The sequence below is a fragment of the Girardinichthys multiradiatus genome, chromosome 4, assembly GCF_021462225.1.
Source record: "Girardinichthys multiradiatus isolate DD_20200921_A chromosome 4, DD_fGirMul_XY1, whole genome shotgun sequence".
NCBI classification, from domain to species: Eukaryota; Metazoa; Chordata; class Actinopteri; order Cyprinodontiformes; family Goodeidae; genus Girardinichthys; species Girardinichthys multiradiatus.
The window spans coordinates 42,087,121-42,106,734 of NC_061797.1; the positions used below are offsets into that span (position 1 = coordinate 42,087,121).

Here is a 19,614-nt window from a genome sequence, read left to right on the forward strand (position 1 = left end):
TGGGTCGAAACAGAAATATAGAATCACATATTTAGCATAACCTATCCACTCATAAGAAACAATAAAAAAAGAAACTAACCAGCCTGCTGGTGAGTGTCACAGGGGTCCAGCTGAGGTGTACTCAGGCTGAGTGAACAGGCTGATGACACCTTCCAGGCATTTCCAAACAGATGAGGCGTGCTCTCGATCATTCCAGATGGAGATCTGCAGGAAGAACAGATCACAGCTTCAGGTTGGCATCATGCAACATCATCAGATCTTAATGCAAGGATCCGGATTTTGTATCCAGGATTACCAGCATCTTTAATTGATTAGTTTCTTTTGATTTATAAAGTTTTAAGCCAGAAGTCCTGCTTTGAGTAGAAAACATGTTTATTTGTAAAATGACTAAAATATTATACTTTGCTTTCTAAGCAAACTCTGATTCCGCTGTTTTTGAGACAAATGATTTAAATTTGTATTGCATTTAAAATCAGATTGTAATGCAGGTCACTGAACCCAATCTGTCTATAAAATTGTTTTGTATAATTTATACCTGTTTTACTTGTAAAGTGCTTGAGATGACATTTGGTATAAACTCAGGATATATAAATAAACTGAACTAAGTTGAACTGAATGCATCCAGTTCTGGTGAAAAGCTTTCATACATACACTTTCATTAATTATGAGTATAATTCCCTTGCTTACTGAATAATCCGCACAGAGAAAAAGTTATACAAACACACTAAACAAAATCTTTAATCTGGTGGTGCTAAAAACTCAAGAGTTTCTTGAAGTACAACTCAGTTAGGTGGTAGTTGATCTCTGCCAGCAAAAAGCTGTTTTTTTGAGAGTGCTCATTGGATTTGCAAATACTCAAAAGAATGAGGGCATCCAAGGAACTCGGAGAGCATCTAAACAGTAGAATTGTAGATTTACACAAGTCTGAGAAGTCTTCTGGAGGCATTTCTAAACATTCGTAGAATCAGTTCAGAAAAACTGTCCTCTCAAATGAAATACAATAGGTTAGGATCTTCAAGAGCAACCCAGGAACCACCAAGGCTAAAGCCTGCCATATGCTGGAACACCCCTGACATTGTGAACAATGAGGCCAGTTTTGCATCACCATGGGCAGATGGTGTACAAACCATGAAACAAACCAATGGCTCTAATCTAAACACGTGAATACAGCTGAAATATACAGCAGCCCACATGGACAAGCTTTAGGAGAAAGGTTTCATTGTCAGGCGAGACATAGCTTGAGCAGTTTGTCCACCATGACAGTTATCTTTGTAGAAGTGGATGTGAGGCCTTAAAGGTTAAAAACACTATCAACCACCTAGCATGGTGGAAGTAGCATCATGCCAAGGGGCTACTTTGCTGGTACATTGCACAAAGTGAACGGAGTAAAGTAGAAAATCTTTAAATTGTTCAGTCTCACCTTACCAGCTAGATGGTTGAAACTTCCCAAACACACATCAAAACTGGTTGATGAATGAAAAACAAAGACTAACATTAAGGCTCTAGAATGGCCTTTCAAATAGCCGACTTCAACCATTTATAAAATGCTTGGAATACGCTTCAAAACTGAAAGCATGGCAGAAAACCAATCAATATGAATTAATTCTACCAATTCTGCCAGGAAAAGTGGTCAAAGGTCCATCTAGAATTATACCAAAAAGTTGTTAATGGCTACAAAAGGTTGAAGTTAAACTTGCTAAGACACATTTTGCTAATGCTAGTATTTCTGAAAGAATAAGATGGGTCTAACATATCTTCTCTTCAGTCACATACCCAGATTATCCAAATGTTTTATGACACACAGCTCCTTCAGAACAGGCCTAGTTCCCATCAAAGGTAGATTTGTAACTTTGACCCATCTCTCATGTCGCCCGGTTGCAATAGTGAAACCAGAACAGTTGCCACCAACAACCGATTGATGTGTCGTCCGATTTCTCCTATCACTTATCGAATATTTCTCTTTGAAATGAGATTAGCAGAGGATGGTGGGGTCTTTATTTTTCAAATCAAGAGTATTACTTTTGTTTTCAGACAGCAGATGTGCACATTTGTTGGAAGTAGGTATAGACAATTATCGCAGCTTTATTGTAAAGGGATGCCTGTATGTCCAGCATGAAGGCACAGTGTATAACAAGCATCTCCTCAAGCAGTGTTTCCAGTTTTCCTTTAGCAGCAAGCAGCCACTTCAGCCACCAGCAGTGATGTATATCCACTTACAGCTGTTAGACAACATCCGGCCATTATGGTCGGCACAGTGGAGCCCCTTTTCCACTAACAGTAAATTCCTTGTTGAAGTGGCGTGTCCAGTTGGGTGCTCATCTGGTCGGCCTAAAAGAGCTGATCAGAGAGCGAGTCTTTTGATGTGGAGCCGCCCCGACTCGTGTGCATTACAGAGGGTAATAGCACTTCACCTCGCTCCCTTCACCTGAAACAGGAGTACGCGCTCCCTCGCTCTTAATCGTTGGTGAGGAGGAGGGAGGGGTTAACGGAGGGCGCAAGAAGTGTCAAAGGCCAGCCATCGCACACTTACAGGAAGTCATCTTGAATGTTGCCGTTGAACGTGCCGCACAGCCCCGCCGTGTCGTCTTTCCACGTTTCGTCAGCCTGCAGGTAGAGACGGAACTCCGTCCAGCTGTACTGCAGACGGAGGCCGAAGGACGTCCTCACCTGGAGGAACATGGACGACAGCTCCTGGATGTGGAAGACGTCTGTTTGAAAGGGAAAAGGAGGACATTTAGACTTTGGTTGTTTTTTTTTTTTTTTACAAAGCTTCTTTTTATTTATTTTTTACATCACCAGCCAAAGATGTGAAAATAGTTTAACAATAAAGTCATCTGTTATTATAAAATCCAACCTTTAACACAAGTGTGACTATTCCATGGATAAAAACATTCCCCGGTAAGAATGTTCCACCCTAAAAAATTTATATAAAAGTAACTTCATAAAAACATTTCTGTAATTTAAATAAATTTTTTCTATGAACTTTAAATTAATAATCTGTGATCTCCCTTTTCAATGGGGTGTACTTGAAGACTTTAAGACTTGCTTCAAACTAGGAAACACCAGAGAACATCCCTTTCATGTAAGGCAGGTGTGTGTTGATCATCATGGGTTAGTAAAAGGCTACAAGAAATAGCTACAAGCCTGAACTTGCCCTTATCTACAGTCAGAGCAATTATTGAAAGTTTATGGATGTTTTCACACCTATAGTTTTTTTACTTTTGGTGAAAAACTCCATGTGAACCGAAACCGGTCTCTATTAACCACGCAAGAACGATCAGTCTGTTTATTGGTTAGCTGTGTCTGGTACCAAATGGAAAAACAGAAGGCAGATTGTTTGTTTTGAGCTAGTCAAAAACATGGAGAATTTAATCACTTCGTTTGTGTGTTTCTGGGAACCATTTCAGGTAAAATTATCTGGCATTTGGAAGGAATTTGGCTTAAGCTTGTAGCAAACACCTGGTAGCTGTTTTGGTTTGAGGTCGGAATACATTGCACCGTAAACGAACCGGTCTAGAGTTTGTTTGGAACAGTACCAGCAACTTCTTGTCCAAACAGTCACGGTACGGTTGTTTTGGTTCGCACCCTAATTTTAGGGTATGATAACCCTCTAAAACAACTGGAACTGGCGCTATCACTACAAATGTACACATGCTGAGTTTGCTGAATGCTGCGAGGACTTAACTGGAACTAGTGTGCTGGCGTCAGACAAGACTTACATTGTTATTTTCAGCAAAAGACATTTCAGGTAGGTCTGGTGTTGCATGGATGAATATCTGAAAAGTATGGTGTAGGATCTGTGATGTTGTGGGCCTGTTTGTCCTAAAAATGTCCAGGGAACCTGCATAGCATCATAAAATCTTTGACACAATATCTTAAAGAAAAATCATCTGATTTTCTCAGTTAATTTGCAATCTGATTGCAGCAAAAGTAAAATACAAATGAGAGCATTTGTTTGAGAAATTTGGTCACATTAAAATAAAATTCTCCTTCAGTACTCCTTTGTTCAGCTGTGTCTCTTTAATAGATGAAGTTGCTACCACTAAGCTCCTGAACTCTTTTTGTTTTTCTTCCCCGTATAAAACACACCTGGTCCAGTGCTTTCGTGTTTAGCTGTGTTCCTTTCTGGCTAAAGGAATTAACTGTTCTACTTCTGCTTTTTTTTCTGTTTACCTTAAAAAGTACTCCCTATTTAGTACTTCTGTTTACTAGATGCATCTCTTTCCTTGACAAATCCATTGACAGACATATTGCTACCATTAAGCTTGTGTACTATCATAGTTTTCCTTTCCCGTATAAAGTACGCCTGGCGCAGAGTTTCTGTGTTTAGCTGTGTGTCTTTCCCAGTTTTATTGTTGTTTTTCTTTATATTTTTTCAGGTAGAAGTTACCGCCTGTTCAGTGCTTCTCTGGTTAGTGCCTCTGGTTCAGTGCTTCTCTCATACTCGGCCTAGTTCTACTGGAGGTTTCTTCCTGTTAAAAGGGAATGGCTTCTTTCTACTGTTGCCACATGTTTGGTCAGTATAAGAAATTGTTGCAAGCTATGGATTTAATGTAATCGTCTAGGCGGCAATAGATAGATAACTCTTTCCCAATCTACTTTAAATGGTAATCTGAGTTATATTTAAAATAATTGGAATAGATTTATTTTGGCTTGAATTGGACTGTTTGAAATTCAACTTATTGACGTGAAATAATTTGGATCAAATAGGTCAGATTCTATACAAGTAGATATGAATCTGACCTGTTTGGGCCTTGAGATATTTGTTTTATATCTGTGCCATATAAATAAACAGAATTAAATTGAATTACAACTCATGTAATTTATTCAAGTAACTGTTTAATAAAATTCAGATGTTTTTTTTATAAATCTAAAGGATTTATCATTTTCAGGTAAAAGGACAGACCTTTGAATAGATAAAGGATTTAGAGTTATCAGCCAGATCCTGGGACAGAACATAATGTTAAATGCTGATGTTATGCATTTTTGTACCAAGTATCAGATGATCCTCACACAGTTTCACATAAAATGCACAAAAGACCATTGATTTGACCACCAAGACGCCGGTTTGTAATAAGAGCAACACTCAGAGGGACAGCATTTTCTGCAGTACAATGTAGGAACTAAACAGCCTGTATTGGGAAAACATTTCTTCAATAGCACAGCTGTCATTCAATCTGTCTCTAGCATGTATCATACAGTGCTGAAAGAAGTAGACTCCTGGATGTGAACAATGTGATAAAAGATGAGGGACAATACCGTCAGAATAGGGCAGTGAGATGCGGTACTGCCCGGCCATGAAGACCTCGCCGACGTGACTCAGTGTGATCTCTGTCCTTGTATCCTCGTCAATGACCAGGTTAACTGATTGGATGCAGGCCCCATCTAAATTCTGCAATCGAGACAAGATGGACTTTTCCCAAACAGAAGCAATTCAGGAGATACACAGACAGCAAATTAACAGGAGGAGCAACAAGTAGTCAGGAAAAAAAAACTCAGGCAACATTGTGTCCCACATAATGAGATAATGTGGATTTGGAAGTTTTTTGCTAATACAAAGGAAAAATGTTACATGATCACAAAAAATGTGTTAGTGAAACTGTATTCTATGTGTTCATTGTTAGGATTATGAACAATAAATACACTGATCACTTTTCTTCCTGAATAAAAAGAAGTAAAGGTTGCTACTGTTGTTGTGGGGTATTTTGCAAACCTGATCACTCTTAGGAGTGAACCAGTGTGTGCATGGTTGCCTGTCCTGTTTGTCTCTGATCACCTTGTGGTTGACTCCCCACCTTTTGCCCAATGATTGTTGGAAAACATTCTTCTAATTTTTGCATATTGTCCCAGGTGATCAGGAGATCAAATGGCAAAATATTGAGATTTTTTCTCTGTTCATTAAATGCAAACTTAAAAACTCACACTTTTTTGGTCTGTAAATTAATTAACAAACAGCATGTGCTTAATGCCTTCTGTGTATTAAAAAGAAACAGCTACAGTTTAGGAACATATATTATGCCCTAAAGGGGACAATCTTGTAATGCCTTTATTTTCTGTTGGATTTAAAATTAATACCATAGTCAAACAATATGCATTTTTACCATTACAGCCAAGGTTAGTTATGTCCAATGTTTTAATCAGGTCACCCCTCAGAGAAAACTGGAAATTGGCATCAGTCCGTAGTATAGTAGTAGTAGTACTTCACCACCTTCTAAATACAGTGCCACAGTTCTCAACTGTTGTGCATTTTGTCACAACCTAGGCACAAACTTCAATGTGTTTTTCTGTGATTTCATAGACAGATCATCAAAAGCTAGTGCAGAAATGTTTTTAACATTTTTTTTCACAAAATCTGAAAAGTGTGGGTGCATTTGTATTCAGCACCCTTTACTCTGATACCCCTAAATAAAATACAGTGCAAGAAACTACCCTTAGAAGTCACCTAAATATTAAATACTGTAAAGATGTGTGTAAATTATCTCAGTCTAGATGCAGCTGTTCTGTGAAGGCCTCAAAGGTTTGTTAGAGAACATCAGAGAACAGACAGCATTAAGAAGACCAAGGGACACAGCAAACAGGTCAGGGTGGACGCTGTGGAAACGTTTAAAGCAGGGTTAGGTTCTAAAGCAATATTCCCAACCTTAAACATCTAACAGAGCCCTGTTCAATCAGTCATCTAATAATAAAGAGTATGGCACAACTGTAAAGCTACCTTAAAATAACCTTCCACCTAAACTGACAGGCCAGGCAGGGAAACCATAAATCCCAAAAGAAGCCTACGCAAAAATCATTATGTGGGGCAAAAAACTAACGCTGTACATTACACAGAACACTGGATCCCCACCATTAAACATGGTGGTGGTAGCATCATGGGTGTTTATTTCAGAAGGAACAAGGAAGCTGGTCTAATGGTCTAATGGGAAGATAAAGCTAATTACAGGGGAATCCAGAAAGAAAAAACCTGAGACTGAGGTGAAGGTTCACCTTCCGACAGGATAATGACCCGAAAACATACAGGCAGGGCTACAGTGGAATGAATGGTTATGATCAAAGCATAGACGTGTACTTAATTGGCCAAATCAAAGTTTTATCAGACCTAAATACACTGAGAATGCCATACATTTATTATATATGATATTATTATTCTTAATATTTGTTGTAAAATTGCAATTCTGGGTACAGGACTTCATACAGATCAACTGTATCAAACCAAAGCACATAATCCCATTCAGGCTGCAAAAAAGATCAATAACATGGAAAAGTGCACAATTCTGCTTAAAGTGGAAGGTAATTAACTGGTCCCACCTAAGCGGCTGTAAACTCCAGTCAAAATAACCAATGTCCTATAATACTTCTCTTCTGACTTCCCTGTTGTTGTTTAAATATTCTAAAAATATTTCATATTTAACCAGATTTGGAAAATTCTATAAACTAATTTCATATCCTTCAATGCTTTTCAGGATTACTGAGCTGGTAAGTTCTTAATCACACCAGTGATCTAAACTAAATAAAAATAAAAATTGTCACAGTTTGCTTAAGCAGATTACTGAGATGTTTTCAGGATGTTTTCAGGTTTTTACATCGCTGACAGCTAATGATCTGCCTCGATGAACCGCTTCTTTCATAAGTGGCACAGCTCCATAGACGAAAAGTTTTAGCCAACACCTCTACCCTCCCTACTTTTTCCTTCTCTTCCCATCATTCAACTCCTGCTTTACCTGCATAACCTGCTCTCTGTCCAGAACTAACCCCCCTCCCACTCCCTCTTCACTACAAAGCCGTCCACAGCTCTGTCAGTCAGGCCAGATAAGGTAATCCTGCTCAGTTGGCTGTTAGAGGTCTCGGGCCTCTGCTCTGATGAGTGGGACATCTTATATCTCACCACTTCACCCCCCCCCCCCCCCCCCCCCCCCCCCCCCCCCCCCCCCCCCCGCCCCCCCATCACACACCACCACCACCACCCTCTCTGCTGGGAAACCGAGGGCTGGCAGAGAAGAGGAGAAGCACTGAGCCTTTTGTCACTTTTCTTGTTCATCATCTGCTCCTGCAGTTGCAGCGCGGCTCTCGAACAAAAACCCCCTCAACTCAGCAGGGATTATTGGACACTTAAATTTTGATATGATCTACATGACAGACAAATTGCATGGATCTGCAACCCGAGCCAACAAAACAGTTTTGACTCCAGAAGCTACAGTAAAAGACCAATAGGAAAAGAAATAACAGGTTAGGAGTAACTCACAGTTCCGCAGGGGGCGTTCTGGATGGTGACGGTGAATTTGCCCGAGTTGCGACTTTTGGCGAGGACATATTGACATGTCGCAGGGAAGGTGAAGATCCTCCCATCAAACGACCAAAAATACATATCACCGGTCACGGAGCACTCCCCTGTTAAGCAAATCAACATATTGTTTCACTTATTTTCAACTTTGCTTCTACACACATATTACCAAAGGTCCCCTCATGCTGTGATTGACATTTAGGTCTGCAGGATATAAGAAAACAGGTGATTCCCACATTATTTTTTTTAAAACTGCAATCACAATACTGGCTGCAAGTAACAGCTTTCATTTCAACAGCTTTGTTTTTTGTTTTTATTCATCATGATACTCCAATTATTCTTCATCATCATCTTTATCGGGTCTAGGCATCTCAGAAAATAAGAGCCTATTTAACCAAACACAATTCAAGGGTCTTAAATTAGTGCTCTGTATTTTTCTTCTGAGATGCAATCATCATTGTAATATTTAATTGCACAAAATTAAAATCGCCAAGACTATTAGAGTGCAGTGAAAAACAGTATTTGCCCTCAACAGAATTCAGTTGTTAAACTTTTAAACCAGAAATAATGGGTCATACCTTCCAAATAGTTCTGTTTATATATCATCAGTATATTTTGCCCAAAGTCTTGGGGATCATCAAGATGTTCTTTGGTAAATATGAGGCAGGTCTTTTTTTTTTGGACAGAAGGGGTGTTGGCCTATGAACTCTCCATGGATGCCATTTTTGTCCATTCTCTCTGAGGGGTTAGATTATATTTTCACGTAGTGTTAATTGGATTTTTTCCCCTAAAATTAAATCATCATTTGTAAACATCTGTATCTGTTTATGCATGTTATCTTTTGGCTGAAAATAAAATGTGAAGATCCAAAACATTTAAGGGTGAAAAACCGCAAAAGCAGAAGAAATCTTTTAAGGCAGCAGATCCTGTAATTCAATAAAGTTTTAATATCTTCCAAGCTTTAAAGCATACTCTGCACTGAAAGACAGCCTTCTTGCCTTTCTGTTCTGTCTTTTTTCACTAAAGAATGTTTGTTACATCTGGCTGTTCAGTTACAGATTGCAACTGATTGAAAACCTTCCGAACACATAGGAGAAACAGGTCTGACAACTAAAATCTAAGCCAAATATAAATAAAAACAATTGATGTTGATCCTGTGAAATATTCAGAAAATTTTGGGTTCAAATAAATGTTATGCCTACAGTTTCTGCTCCATAAAAAAATATTCACGCATTAGTTTTTGTCTAATTTCACTCAGTGTATCTCTGTCAGACGTTTGGTTTTTCTGTCACATCAGCCTATATGGGTCTACACACCCAGTTACAGCCAATTCACTCTTGTTAGATGAAGTACTGTTGGATCTCTATACTATATTTCGTACCTAAAAACACTGTGGAGACATAAATGTGACATGAATAGCCTACAGAAGGTTCTGTTACTCACAGTCCAAAACATTTTACAACACACTATAATTTTCATACACTGACTGTATGTTTGAGGCTTAAATTCTTGCTTTTTTTCTGCTTGCCTGTCCAATGAAGAAATAGTGCTTTTGACTTTCTGTCCCTCTGCCTTTCAGAAAAGGTGGGAATCACCATAGCAACCATTTTTCATGCAGTAGCTGCTATAGTTCTGGTTGTTGTTGGACTGTTAGAAGACATGAACTTCTCCCAATGGTCTTTTGAAAAAAGCATGACAACTTTTAAGTGCTGAAGATTAGGGATGCACTGAAATAATGACCACTTTTCCTCTCTGCTACATTTTCATATTACTCTCCAATTTTGCATTATTTGCTGTTATTTCAGCTTTTAACTTTATGTTCTCTTTCTTTTCTCTTCCTAGAAACTACACCTGGCCTGACTCTATCTACCTGTGACACCTTCCTGGAGGGGGGCATCGTCCAAGCTTCTGCTGCCAACAACTTAATGCTCATTCTACCGATGATCCACTTGGACCTGTCTTTTAGTGTTTAACCCTATTTTTCTCCTAGACATGGCTACTGACTGAGCTTTTACTGTGACTAACTCTATGTGCTCTTTTTCAGACTCTAACCTTGAAAACTGGCTCAGAGTTTATCTGTTTTTTCTTCCTAGATGAAACCACTAAAAGAGCAACATCCATTAACATTTACTTTTCTTTCCCATAGAAAGTACTCCTGGATCAGTGCTTCTGTGTTCTTTTTCTGTTTCTGCTCTCTTCTCTCAAAACCCCTGTCGGTCAGGGCAGATGGCCGCTTACACTGAGCCTGGTTCTGCTGGAGGGTTCTTCCTATTAAAAGGGAGTTTTTCCTCTCCGCTGTCGCTACATGCATGCTCAGTATGAGGGATTGCTGCAAAGTCAACGCCAGTGACTGTCCACTGTCTCTACATGCTCATCCAGGAGGAGTGAATGCTGCAATTCACTAACTAGATGCAATCTGCTGGGTTTCCATAGATAGAAAAACTTTTTAACCAATTTGAATAAATAACTGAATCTGACTGCATTGTTCGATAGTTAGGATAAATTGGAATGTATGTACCTGACTTGATATCTGTATGATTCGAATTGACTTTGTGAAGTGCCTTGATACGACATGTGTTGTGAAGTGGCGCTATATAAATAAAACTGAATTGAATATCCGATATTAATATTGCTATTATGGTCAATAATCAATATTTACTATATTATACTATATACATTACATTTATTGACAAGCTTTTCAAAACTGAGAAAAAAACGACCACACCACAGACATTGCTTCTCTGCTTCAGTTAAACATCCCACAATCCAGTGCTCCATTGCTATCACTGTCACATGACCAAACTAATACCAAAAGACCAACCCCCTCCCATCCGCCTCTAGAAACACAAACAGCAACAAAATGGAAATAAACATTGTTTTTTTAATATTGACCTAGTTATACTTATGGGACCAATACTGATATGTTAAACATTAACTAACATTGATTGATTCCAGTGTTAATACAGATATATATTATGCATTCCTACTGAAGATTTAAAAAGAACCAATGCTAATTTATTGCCGTCGTATCTTCTCAAACTTATTGCAGTCTTACATAAACATTTTTCCATCCTTTTATTTGGAGGAATCTTTATGTAGTCTATCCTGCAAAGCATTTCCAGACAATTAAGAACGGTTCTTGTCTAATCCCATGCATTTGGACCTTAAAATCTATTATAAAAATTATTATCACACACAGTTGGAGTAAAATCCCACACAAAGGAAAGGCACAAACCTGGACAGCTGTTGTCAGTGCAGTTCCACACTCCACCCAAACATGTGCTGAAACAGAAAGCAGAGACGTCCACAGGTGGTTCTGGGGTACATGAAAGGCTGAGCTAATAACAGGATTACTGACAGAAACTGGACACACCAAGCACAGGTGGTCAGATTTGAGAAGATTAAAGAGACTGAATGCAGCCGTTATAAAAAGATGGGACTTTATGCAACTTAATATGGTGTCTGTGCAGACAAGGATGGTGTTTAGGGAGTAAAAAGGCTGTAAAATAAAATAATAAAGGATAAGTGTTTTTTGTCAGGTCACAGACCTGGTAAGTAGGTATATAAAATATAAAAATATGCTTTTTAAAATTTTATTAAGTCAACAAGATTGTAAAGGTTTTATACATTTTATGTAGTACTTTAAAAGAGTAAAAATCAAAGATATTTTCCCCAACAAAAGAGAGAAGTTCTTAAATGCTCACCAGTTGTTGCACTCCTCCTGCAGCGTTTGTCCAGAGGGATAAACCATGCCGTGGTACTCACAAGGACATTCAGTTGGTGCTACACAACTTCCATCCTCATAGATTAGACCTGGGGACAGATATACAGACAACCTTGAAGGATTTTCAACATTAGCTCACAAAAATTATGAAATAGCACAACAAACAAATAGACAAAGTTAGAATAAGTTTTCAGCATGTAGCACAACACTCAGGGGGATGTTTTTCAGTCAAAGTTGGGGTTCATGTGTTCATCAGTTAAAATCTCACACTAAATAAAAATCTTGTTTTAAATGAGACTGATAAATAGAGCACCATAAGAAACAAAAAACTAAATAATGTAAAATGAACTTGGAAAGAAAATAAAAGGCAGTGGAGGAAAACTAAAACTGAAGAAATATGATCTTGTTTGCATGTAGTTAAAAACCAAGCTGCAGCATTTTGTACCAGTTGATCTATAAATCCCTGACTGAGTCCAAAAGGAAGCTCAATACACCAATCAAGACAAGATGCTATAAAAACATGTCTCTTTATAGGGGTACTCAAATACAAATCTTAAAGGGCCATAAAGAACCTCTTCAATGAAGCCACACACCATTATACAGTTACATTCAAAATAATCCAAGCATCTCAGGAATTAAAAACACATAACAAACGTGCTTTTAAATGTGGAAATTGCTTTTCAAAATACCTGTGCTTGCTTTCATAATGCCGTTTCAAACTGGAAACAAACTGGAAACCTTTTTCATAGCTTTGGTCTCCTGGCAAATTAAGCCCATCCATTGGTCCAGCACAAGACCAATGGATGACTGCAAATTGTTCTGTCCATTTGACTTTGAAATGTCAATTTTCACTGTCCACTTTTCCAAATTTGTACAAGTAATTATTTCCAATCTAGGCATCTACTGCTGAGGAAGTATCAATTATCGAACAGCTTGTAAAAACATGCAGCTCGTGCTGCAGCAGAGATGTCAGAGTGACACTGACAGGCTGTCAGTAGGTTGTTGACATGGAGATGACAGTCCACGTTGCTCTATCACATTACCAACCAGTGGGCATCTGGTCGTCTTCCCATTATTGTGGAAACACAGCACATACAATACCACACCACCTCGGCATGGAAACCTGGATACAGTGAAAGAATCACAGCTTGGGGGCACAAATATGTGGCTTGCAGGCCCACTGCAGACAAGGAGCCGCCTACTGAGGCCCTCTATTATTATTTGGTTTTAGAAAAAAGAAGATTTTTGTTTACTCTCGACTCAGAAAGCAGAAATTTGTGATACTTGTTTTGAGTCCAAGGAGCAAACAACATCACATGGGTGGTGCTGCTGGGCTTAAAGAAAATGACTTCAGTCTTGTTTTCATCACAATACTGAACATTTTCTGCCATTGAAGTGGCATAACTTCTTTTCTGTCAGATGTTAAAGGAAAAAAAAATATTTTGGAAGGAAAAACGCTCAGAGGTCAAAGCAGGAACAAGGTCAAGGCAGGAAAAAAAGCAAAACTCAAAAACGAAAGCTTTATGGCGAATGTTATGGTTGAGGTGCAAACACACCCTCCATTTCTGCTACCTGTGTGACCCCTTCTCTTTTCCAATGGTTATAATCAGTCTGACAGAGAGATGTATCCCAATCCTTGTGGTTTTTAGTATAACAATGACCATCAGTGGGACCCTTTGTGAGGTGCCTTGAGACGATATTGTTGTAAATAAGCGCCGTCTAACTAAATAATCTGAACTGAAACTATCTGTGTAGTTATGCTGCTATAGGCTTAGGCTGCTGGAGGACATAATGACCACTTTCACCCTCTTCGCTACATTCTCACACTACTCTCCAAATATTGCATTATTTGCTGTTATTTCAGCTTTTAACTTTATGTTTTCTCTCTTTTCTCTTCCTAGAAGCTACACCTGGCCTGACTATGTGTCTACCTGTGACACCTTTCTGGAGAGGGCCATCGTCCGAGCTTCTGCGGGCAACAACTTAATGCTCTACCAATGATCCACATGGCCCTGTCTTTTAGTGTTTAACCCTTTCTCTCTCCTAGACATAGCTACTGACTGAGCTTTTACTGTGACTAACTCTATGTGCTCTCTTTCAGACTCTAACCTTGAAAACTGGCTCAGAGTTTATCTGTTCTTTCTTTCTAGGTGAAACGACTAAAGGAGCTACATCCATTAACATTTACTTTTCCTTCCCATAGAACGTACTTCTGGATCAGTGCTTCTGTGTTCTCTTTGTGTCTCTGCTCTGTTCTCTCAAACTCCCAGTTGGTCGTGGCAGATGGCCGCTCACACTGAGCCTGGTTCTGCTGGAGGTTTCTTCCTGTTAAAAGGGAGTTTTTCCTCTCCACTGTCGCTACATGCATGCTCAGTATGAGGGATGCCTGCAAAGTCAACGCCAGTGACTCTCCACTGTCTCTACATGCTCATCCAGGAGGAGGGAATGCTGCAAGTCACTGACTGGATGCAATCTACCGGGTTTCCTTAGATAGAAAAACTTTTTATCCAATTTGAATAAATAACTAACTCTGACTGCATTGTTCAATGGTTAGGATTAATTGGAATGTATGTACCTAACTGTTGTGAAGTGCCTTGAGACAACATGTGTTGTGAATTGGCGCTATATAAATAAAACTGAATTGAATTGAATTATTAAAAACTCAGGCTACAGAGCAGAATATGATGCAATAAAAGTTTTTTTCTGCCTCAAAGAGATTCACTGGAGATGTTATCAGTTTTCACATTCATACATTTTATCCGCAACAAATTCCACCCAAAGTCTTAGGAACATTTTCTCTCATAAGTCAAAGATTTATTGGATCAGTGAGCTTATAATATTAGGTTTCTGGTCTTATAATACAAGTGGGCCAAGGAAAGACCTCCCGAAGACCACTTTGAAAGAATACAAGAAAGTCTAACTCATTAGCAGCGAGGTATAGTTTTCCCAATTTTTATGTTTGCAGTGAGCTGTGCAATATTATTTTACATTAAAACCTAAAAGAGGATGTTTTAAACGAATAAAAGATATTCTTACAGGATACTTGTTTCAGATGATTAAATAGGGGATTCAACACTTTACCTTCAGGACAGTAGCATCCATCTAAGCAGGCCAGCTTGCTGTCTATGCATGTTTGTTCCAGGTTGCAGGAGTCTGGGCAACAGCTGATGCATTCCCTGTAGAGCAGCCCCAGAGGACACTGCTTCACTGGTCACAAAAAAGTAAAATACAAAAGAGATTCAAAACCTTTCAACCCATCACTTTGACTTGAAACAGTCAGAAACGGACCGCTTTCTGTTTTTTAAAGAACTTTCCAAACCATGACGTAATGTTGAAATGGTTAGTGATTAATAGATCAGATCTTAGCAACCACTATATCCTCAGTTTTCTGTTTCTTGACTACATGCATGTAAAAGCGTACCACACTGTGGAATGTGCTGCCTCCAGTTGTGCAGTGGGTGGTCAGCATGGGCGCAGGCTCGGGCGTATTCGCTGAACACCTGGCATACCACATCGCCGCTGGGACCCGACCTTCAACAGAGTGAAAAGACAGAAAAGGACTGTTCCGAGCAGACCAAGGAGAGGTGTGGTTACACAACCTGGTTCACTGGGCTGATCCAACTGTGCAGCTCAAAATAACAACCCACACAGCCTGCTTTGCTGTAAACAAAAAGCTTTTCCTGGGGTAAAATGATGACAAATCACTGTGGTGTCAGTAGTTGTTGATGCACATTACTGGGGCTCATCTTCTCAAGATCAGAATTTGAAAGATCAATTCCATAGACACACAAATGGGTGTAAATATAACACATGATTTTCAGAACTAAACACTCAGTGCAGTGTGTCATTGATTGTTAGTGGATGTGCTTGATCCTTACAAAAAAAACTAAAACAATCAAGAAATTTCACTGTAAAATAGCAGAAATGCAGCCTTTGAGCATAGTCCGCAAATTTTTAAAAGGGTTGAGGCTGGCGCTTCAGGGAAGCCATTTTGGATGTTCTGTTTTGACTAGTTTTATCGGTCAGAATCGTTGTCCTGTTGGAACACCCAATTGTGTCCGAATTTCAACCATTTCACCCAAACAGACAGCACCAGATTATTAGAAATTGGTTAAGCTGATCAGGAGCAACTCAAGAACCACCACAACTCCAGCCTGACAGTAACCAGAACCTGCTGGAACATCAGTCTCACTGTCCACAGTGAAGTCAGTTCAATATCCCCATGGACTGAGAGGGTGCCTATGGAGAAAGAAGCCCCTGCAACAACATCAACACCTTCAACCTGTATTTAGATGTTCAGGCACCCTTATGAACAAGCCAAAGGTTTTCTGGTCATGTGAGACGAAGATTAAGCAGTGATGATTCCCAAGACACATTCAAACTGGTTTCGGGATGAATAAAACAAGCTAACAATGAACTTTCTGAACTCCAGCAGAGGAGTAAATACCCAGCCAGGAAAAACCACAGTGTGGTCAAGGTGGGACTTGCTCAGGGACATTTCATCAAATGTTGATGGGGTGTGCTCTGTTTATATTTGTAGAATTTAACCTCTGTGTGGATAAGAAGAAATTTATACTAAAACCAAATTTTAATTTATAATACCTCCTTTAAAATTGTTGCTCATGTTAAATGAATCATTAAAAGCTTACGTTTATTTGGAAATTCATGCTCTTGATAAGTGCAGCAACAACTTTGTCTACATTTTAAAACTTTATTAACAGAGACTGATTAAAACTTCTGGATTTCATTATTTAATTACCGCCTAAACCATGAATTGATAACATGGCTACTTAAATGATGGATTATATGGATAATTGCAGTTTACAGCACATTCGTTTTATTGATATAGTCAAAGTCCTGTGTTTTCAAGAGGATGAAATGAAGTTCTTTCAACAATAAAGATTGCAATCAGTTGTTCTTACATGCAGAGGTCGTTGTAGCAGCTGGCCATGTAGGACAGCGGGCTCACAAAGTCATGGCAGCTCTGGAAAGGCAGGTCCAGCAGCACTGCACAGACCTCCTCCACTTTCTGCAGCCAAAAGATCAAACATAAAGTTTCTCCAGACAACACTTAATTGATCTGGCTTTATTTTTTTTTAGCTATGAGTACTACTCTTCCTTTTATTCTTGTCTCACCAGAAGGTTTTCAGTATCAACATGAGCACAAGGTGATGAGAAAGCAGAGTGAACCAGGGGGCATCTGTCCTGGTGGGGCTCCATCTCCATCCAGCTGTTCCCAAACATCTCTACGTTCTGGGTCAGCAACCCTGAGAGACAGCAACAAAACATTCAATCTGACTGTTATTTAGTTTCAATTATTTGCCATAAATGCCTTTATTGAAGGATATTCTCTGTGAATTAGTTCAGTTAAATAACAAATGATTTTGTGCAGATAAGGGAACAAACAATATCACCGTAGCTCGTCTTCAGGTCGTCCTGGATGTCTGCATTGAAGTTGCCACACAGGCCGCAGGTTCGGCCCACAAACTCCGGGCTGAGTTTAATGTAGACTGAGCCGCTCAGACCCTCCCAGGCCAGGGTGAAACCCTGCTGCTGCGTCACCAGCACATACTGGGAAATTTGCACCAGCTGCAGGTTATGGATGTGGTGAGGCAGCTGCAGGCTAAACCAACAGTGGGCAGATTTTTATGTCTGGAGATGTAAAGTAAAGCATTTGGATAGCAAGCATTGTTAAACTTCAAACCTTTCGCCTTTGAAAGTGATGCTGGTAGCGTGCAGTTGTATCTCGCCCTCCCACGGCAGAAAGACACTAACAGACCGTTGACAAGTGTAGGGAGCAGAGCTGCAGTTTGGGTCATTGTGGACCTGCAAATATACAGATCCAGGACTGTATAAATCGTGTTGAGGTTAATGACGACATGTTCCTTCAGATGATGGCTAACATCTTGGCTTTAAAGCTGCTGCAATGCTGCTACAAGGCTAATTTAAAAATAATGTTAAACCATCCCAGTCCTCCACTAAACAGTTGTTGTTGGAGGTGGGGTTTTCAAGGTTTTGTTAGTAGTAAGCAGTGCTGTGCACAAACGCATTGAAATGAGTGGTGCTAACGTTTTTGGAGCACTATAAACGTAACTTTCGGGTTGTTTTACATGACGATCTTGAACTAAGCACAGGACTCCTTGACAACATTCAAACTGAAACAGCCTCCTACTACATCAACGGTGAGTGTGTGGAGAGGGTCCATACCTTCAGGTTTCTTGGTGTCCTCATCTCTGCCGATCTCTATTGGACAGATCACACCTCAGAGTTCATCAGGGAGGCTTAGCAGCATCTACACTTTCTGAGGATCCTCAGGATGAACACCCTGTACTCCAATCTACTGCTGACCTACCACTCATCCATGGAGAGCTTGCTGACATACTGCTTTACAGTATGGTACAGCAGCTGCACTGAGGTGGACATGGGAAGGCTTCGGCGGGTGGTGCAGACGGCACCGTTGGTTGCCCTCTTCCCTCCCTGACGAACATCTTCACCTCCCACTGTCTCAGCCAAGCATACAAGATCACCAAGCACAGCTCAAACCAAGGTTTTGGACTGTTTAACCTGTTGCCCTCCAGGAGGCGCTACGGGTGCATCCAATCTAAAACCAGCAGGCCAAAGAACAGTTCTGTTGCTATTACGATGCACTGACCCCCATAGTTACCCCCGCTCCTGCATCAAGGGACATCCCCTCCACCAACTGTGCAATATATTATATATTTATATATTTTTCTACATTACTGTTTTTTCTTCTTTTTTAAATTAATGCTCTGAAATCTCTGCAGTGCAAAGGAGCAGCTTTTTAACCTTACTGTATGTTTGTATAATAACAATAAAGAAATTCTATTGTATTCTATTCTATGTACAACAGAGACGAGCAGAGGAATTAACCACCTCATTCTGTCACTTTTAAGATTTATCTCAGCCAAACCTATAGCAAAAAACAGCCTTGAGTTTACATGAGTGATTATTTTACAGGTTAACAGGATTTAACTGATTTCTTTTAAAAAAAAAGCAACAACAGGCTTCTGGTGCTTTTCAGTCAAAATTTCAGATCATTTTTGGTTTTTGACAATTAAACCAAAAGAATATTTAATGAAATCAGTTTTATTAGGAATGCTGCCATCTTAAAAAACACTTTATATGTGCAAGGTTTATGTGGTCTGAACATAGTTCCGAATATTTAGAAGGTGAACTAGGCAAGCTTATTTCTATAGCACCACTCATGCACAAGGCAAGCCAACATTAAAGGACATCAGAGGAAAGAGAAAAAGGAAATAATAAAGCATAAGCATCGTAAAAGAAACTGAATTTTCTTTTATGATTCACTGAGAGGCTTCATAACACCAACTGCTGGGCATCTGACATTGTGTTATTAAAAGCTAATTTAAATTCAACTTTAGACTAAAGTATAATTTTAAACTTACATCCCATCCAGCTCTAGTATTCAGTCTCATGCCTGAAATAGGCAAAACGTTCTTTAGTCAGATTCTTTGATCAAAAGCAGCAGCAAACAAAAATGTTTTTGGTTCTGATTTAAAGGAGCCAACTGTTTCTGTATTTCTCCACTATGAACATAAATGAATTTAGTTTTAACTGTTGGGAGGTTGTT

At 39.4% G+C, this 19,614-nt stretch overlaps 1 protein-coding gene across 1 annotated transcript in view; it reads right to left on the reverse strand.

Moving 5' to 3' along the window:
* The window catches only part of otog (otogelin), an 84,915-nt gene that overhangs the window by 60,255 nt on the left and 5,046 nt on the right, over positions 1-19,614 (reverse strand). The window contains exons 4-15 of the mRNA XM_047362505.1: positions 17,700-17,828; positions 17,417-17,618; positions 17,139-17,269; positions 16,925-17,031; positions 15,424-15,533; positions 15,084-15,209; positions 11,983-12,091; positions 11,514-11,560; positions 8,240-8,385; positions 5,260-5,413; positions 2,531-2,708; positions 80-204 (exon numbers count right to left, since the gene is read on the reverse strand). Of these exons, the coding sequence (XP_047218461.1) occupies positions 80-204; positions 2,531-2,708; positions 5,260-5,413; positions 8,240-8,385; positions 11,514-11,560; positions 11,983-12,091; positions 15,084-15,209; positions 15,424-15,533; positions 16,925-17,031; positions 17,139-17,269; positions 17,417-17,618; positions 17,700-17,828 (1,564 nt within the window). The remainder of the gene's footprint in view (positions 1-79; positions 205-2,530; positions 2,709-5,259; positions 5,414-8,239; positions 8,386-11,513; positions 11,561-11,982; positions 12,092-15,083; positions 15,210-15,423; positions 15,534-16,924; positions 17,032-17,138; positions 17,270-17,416; positions 17,619-17,699; positions 17,829-19,614) is intronic.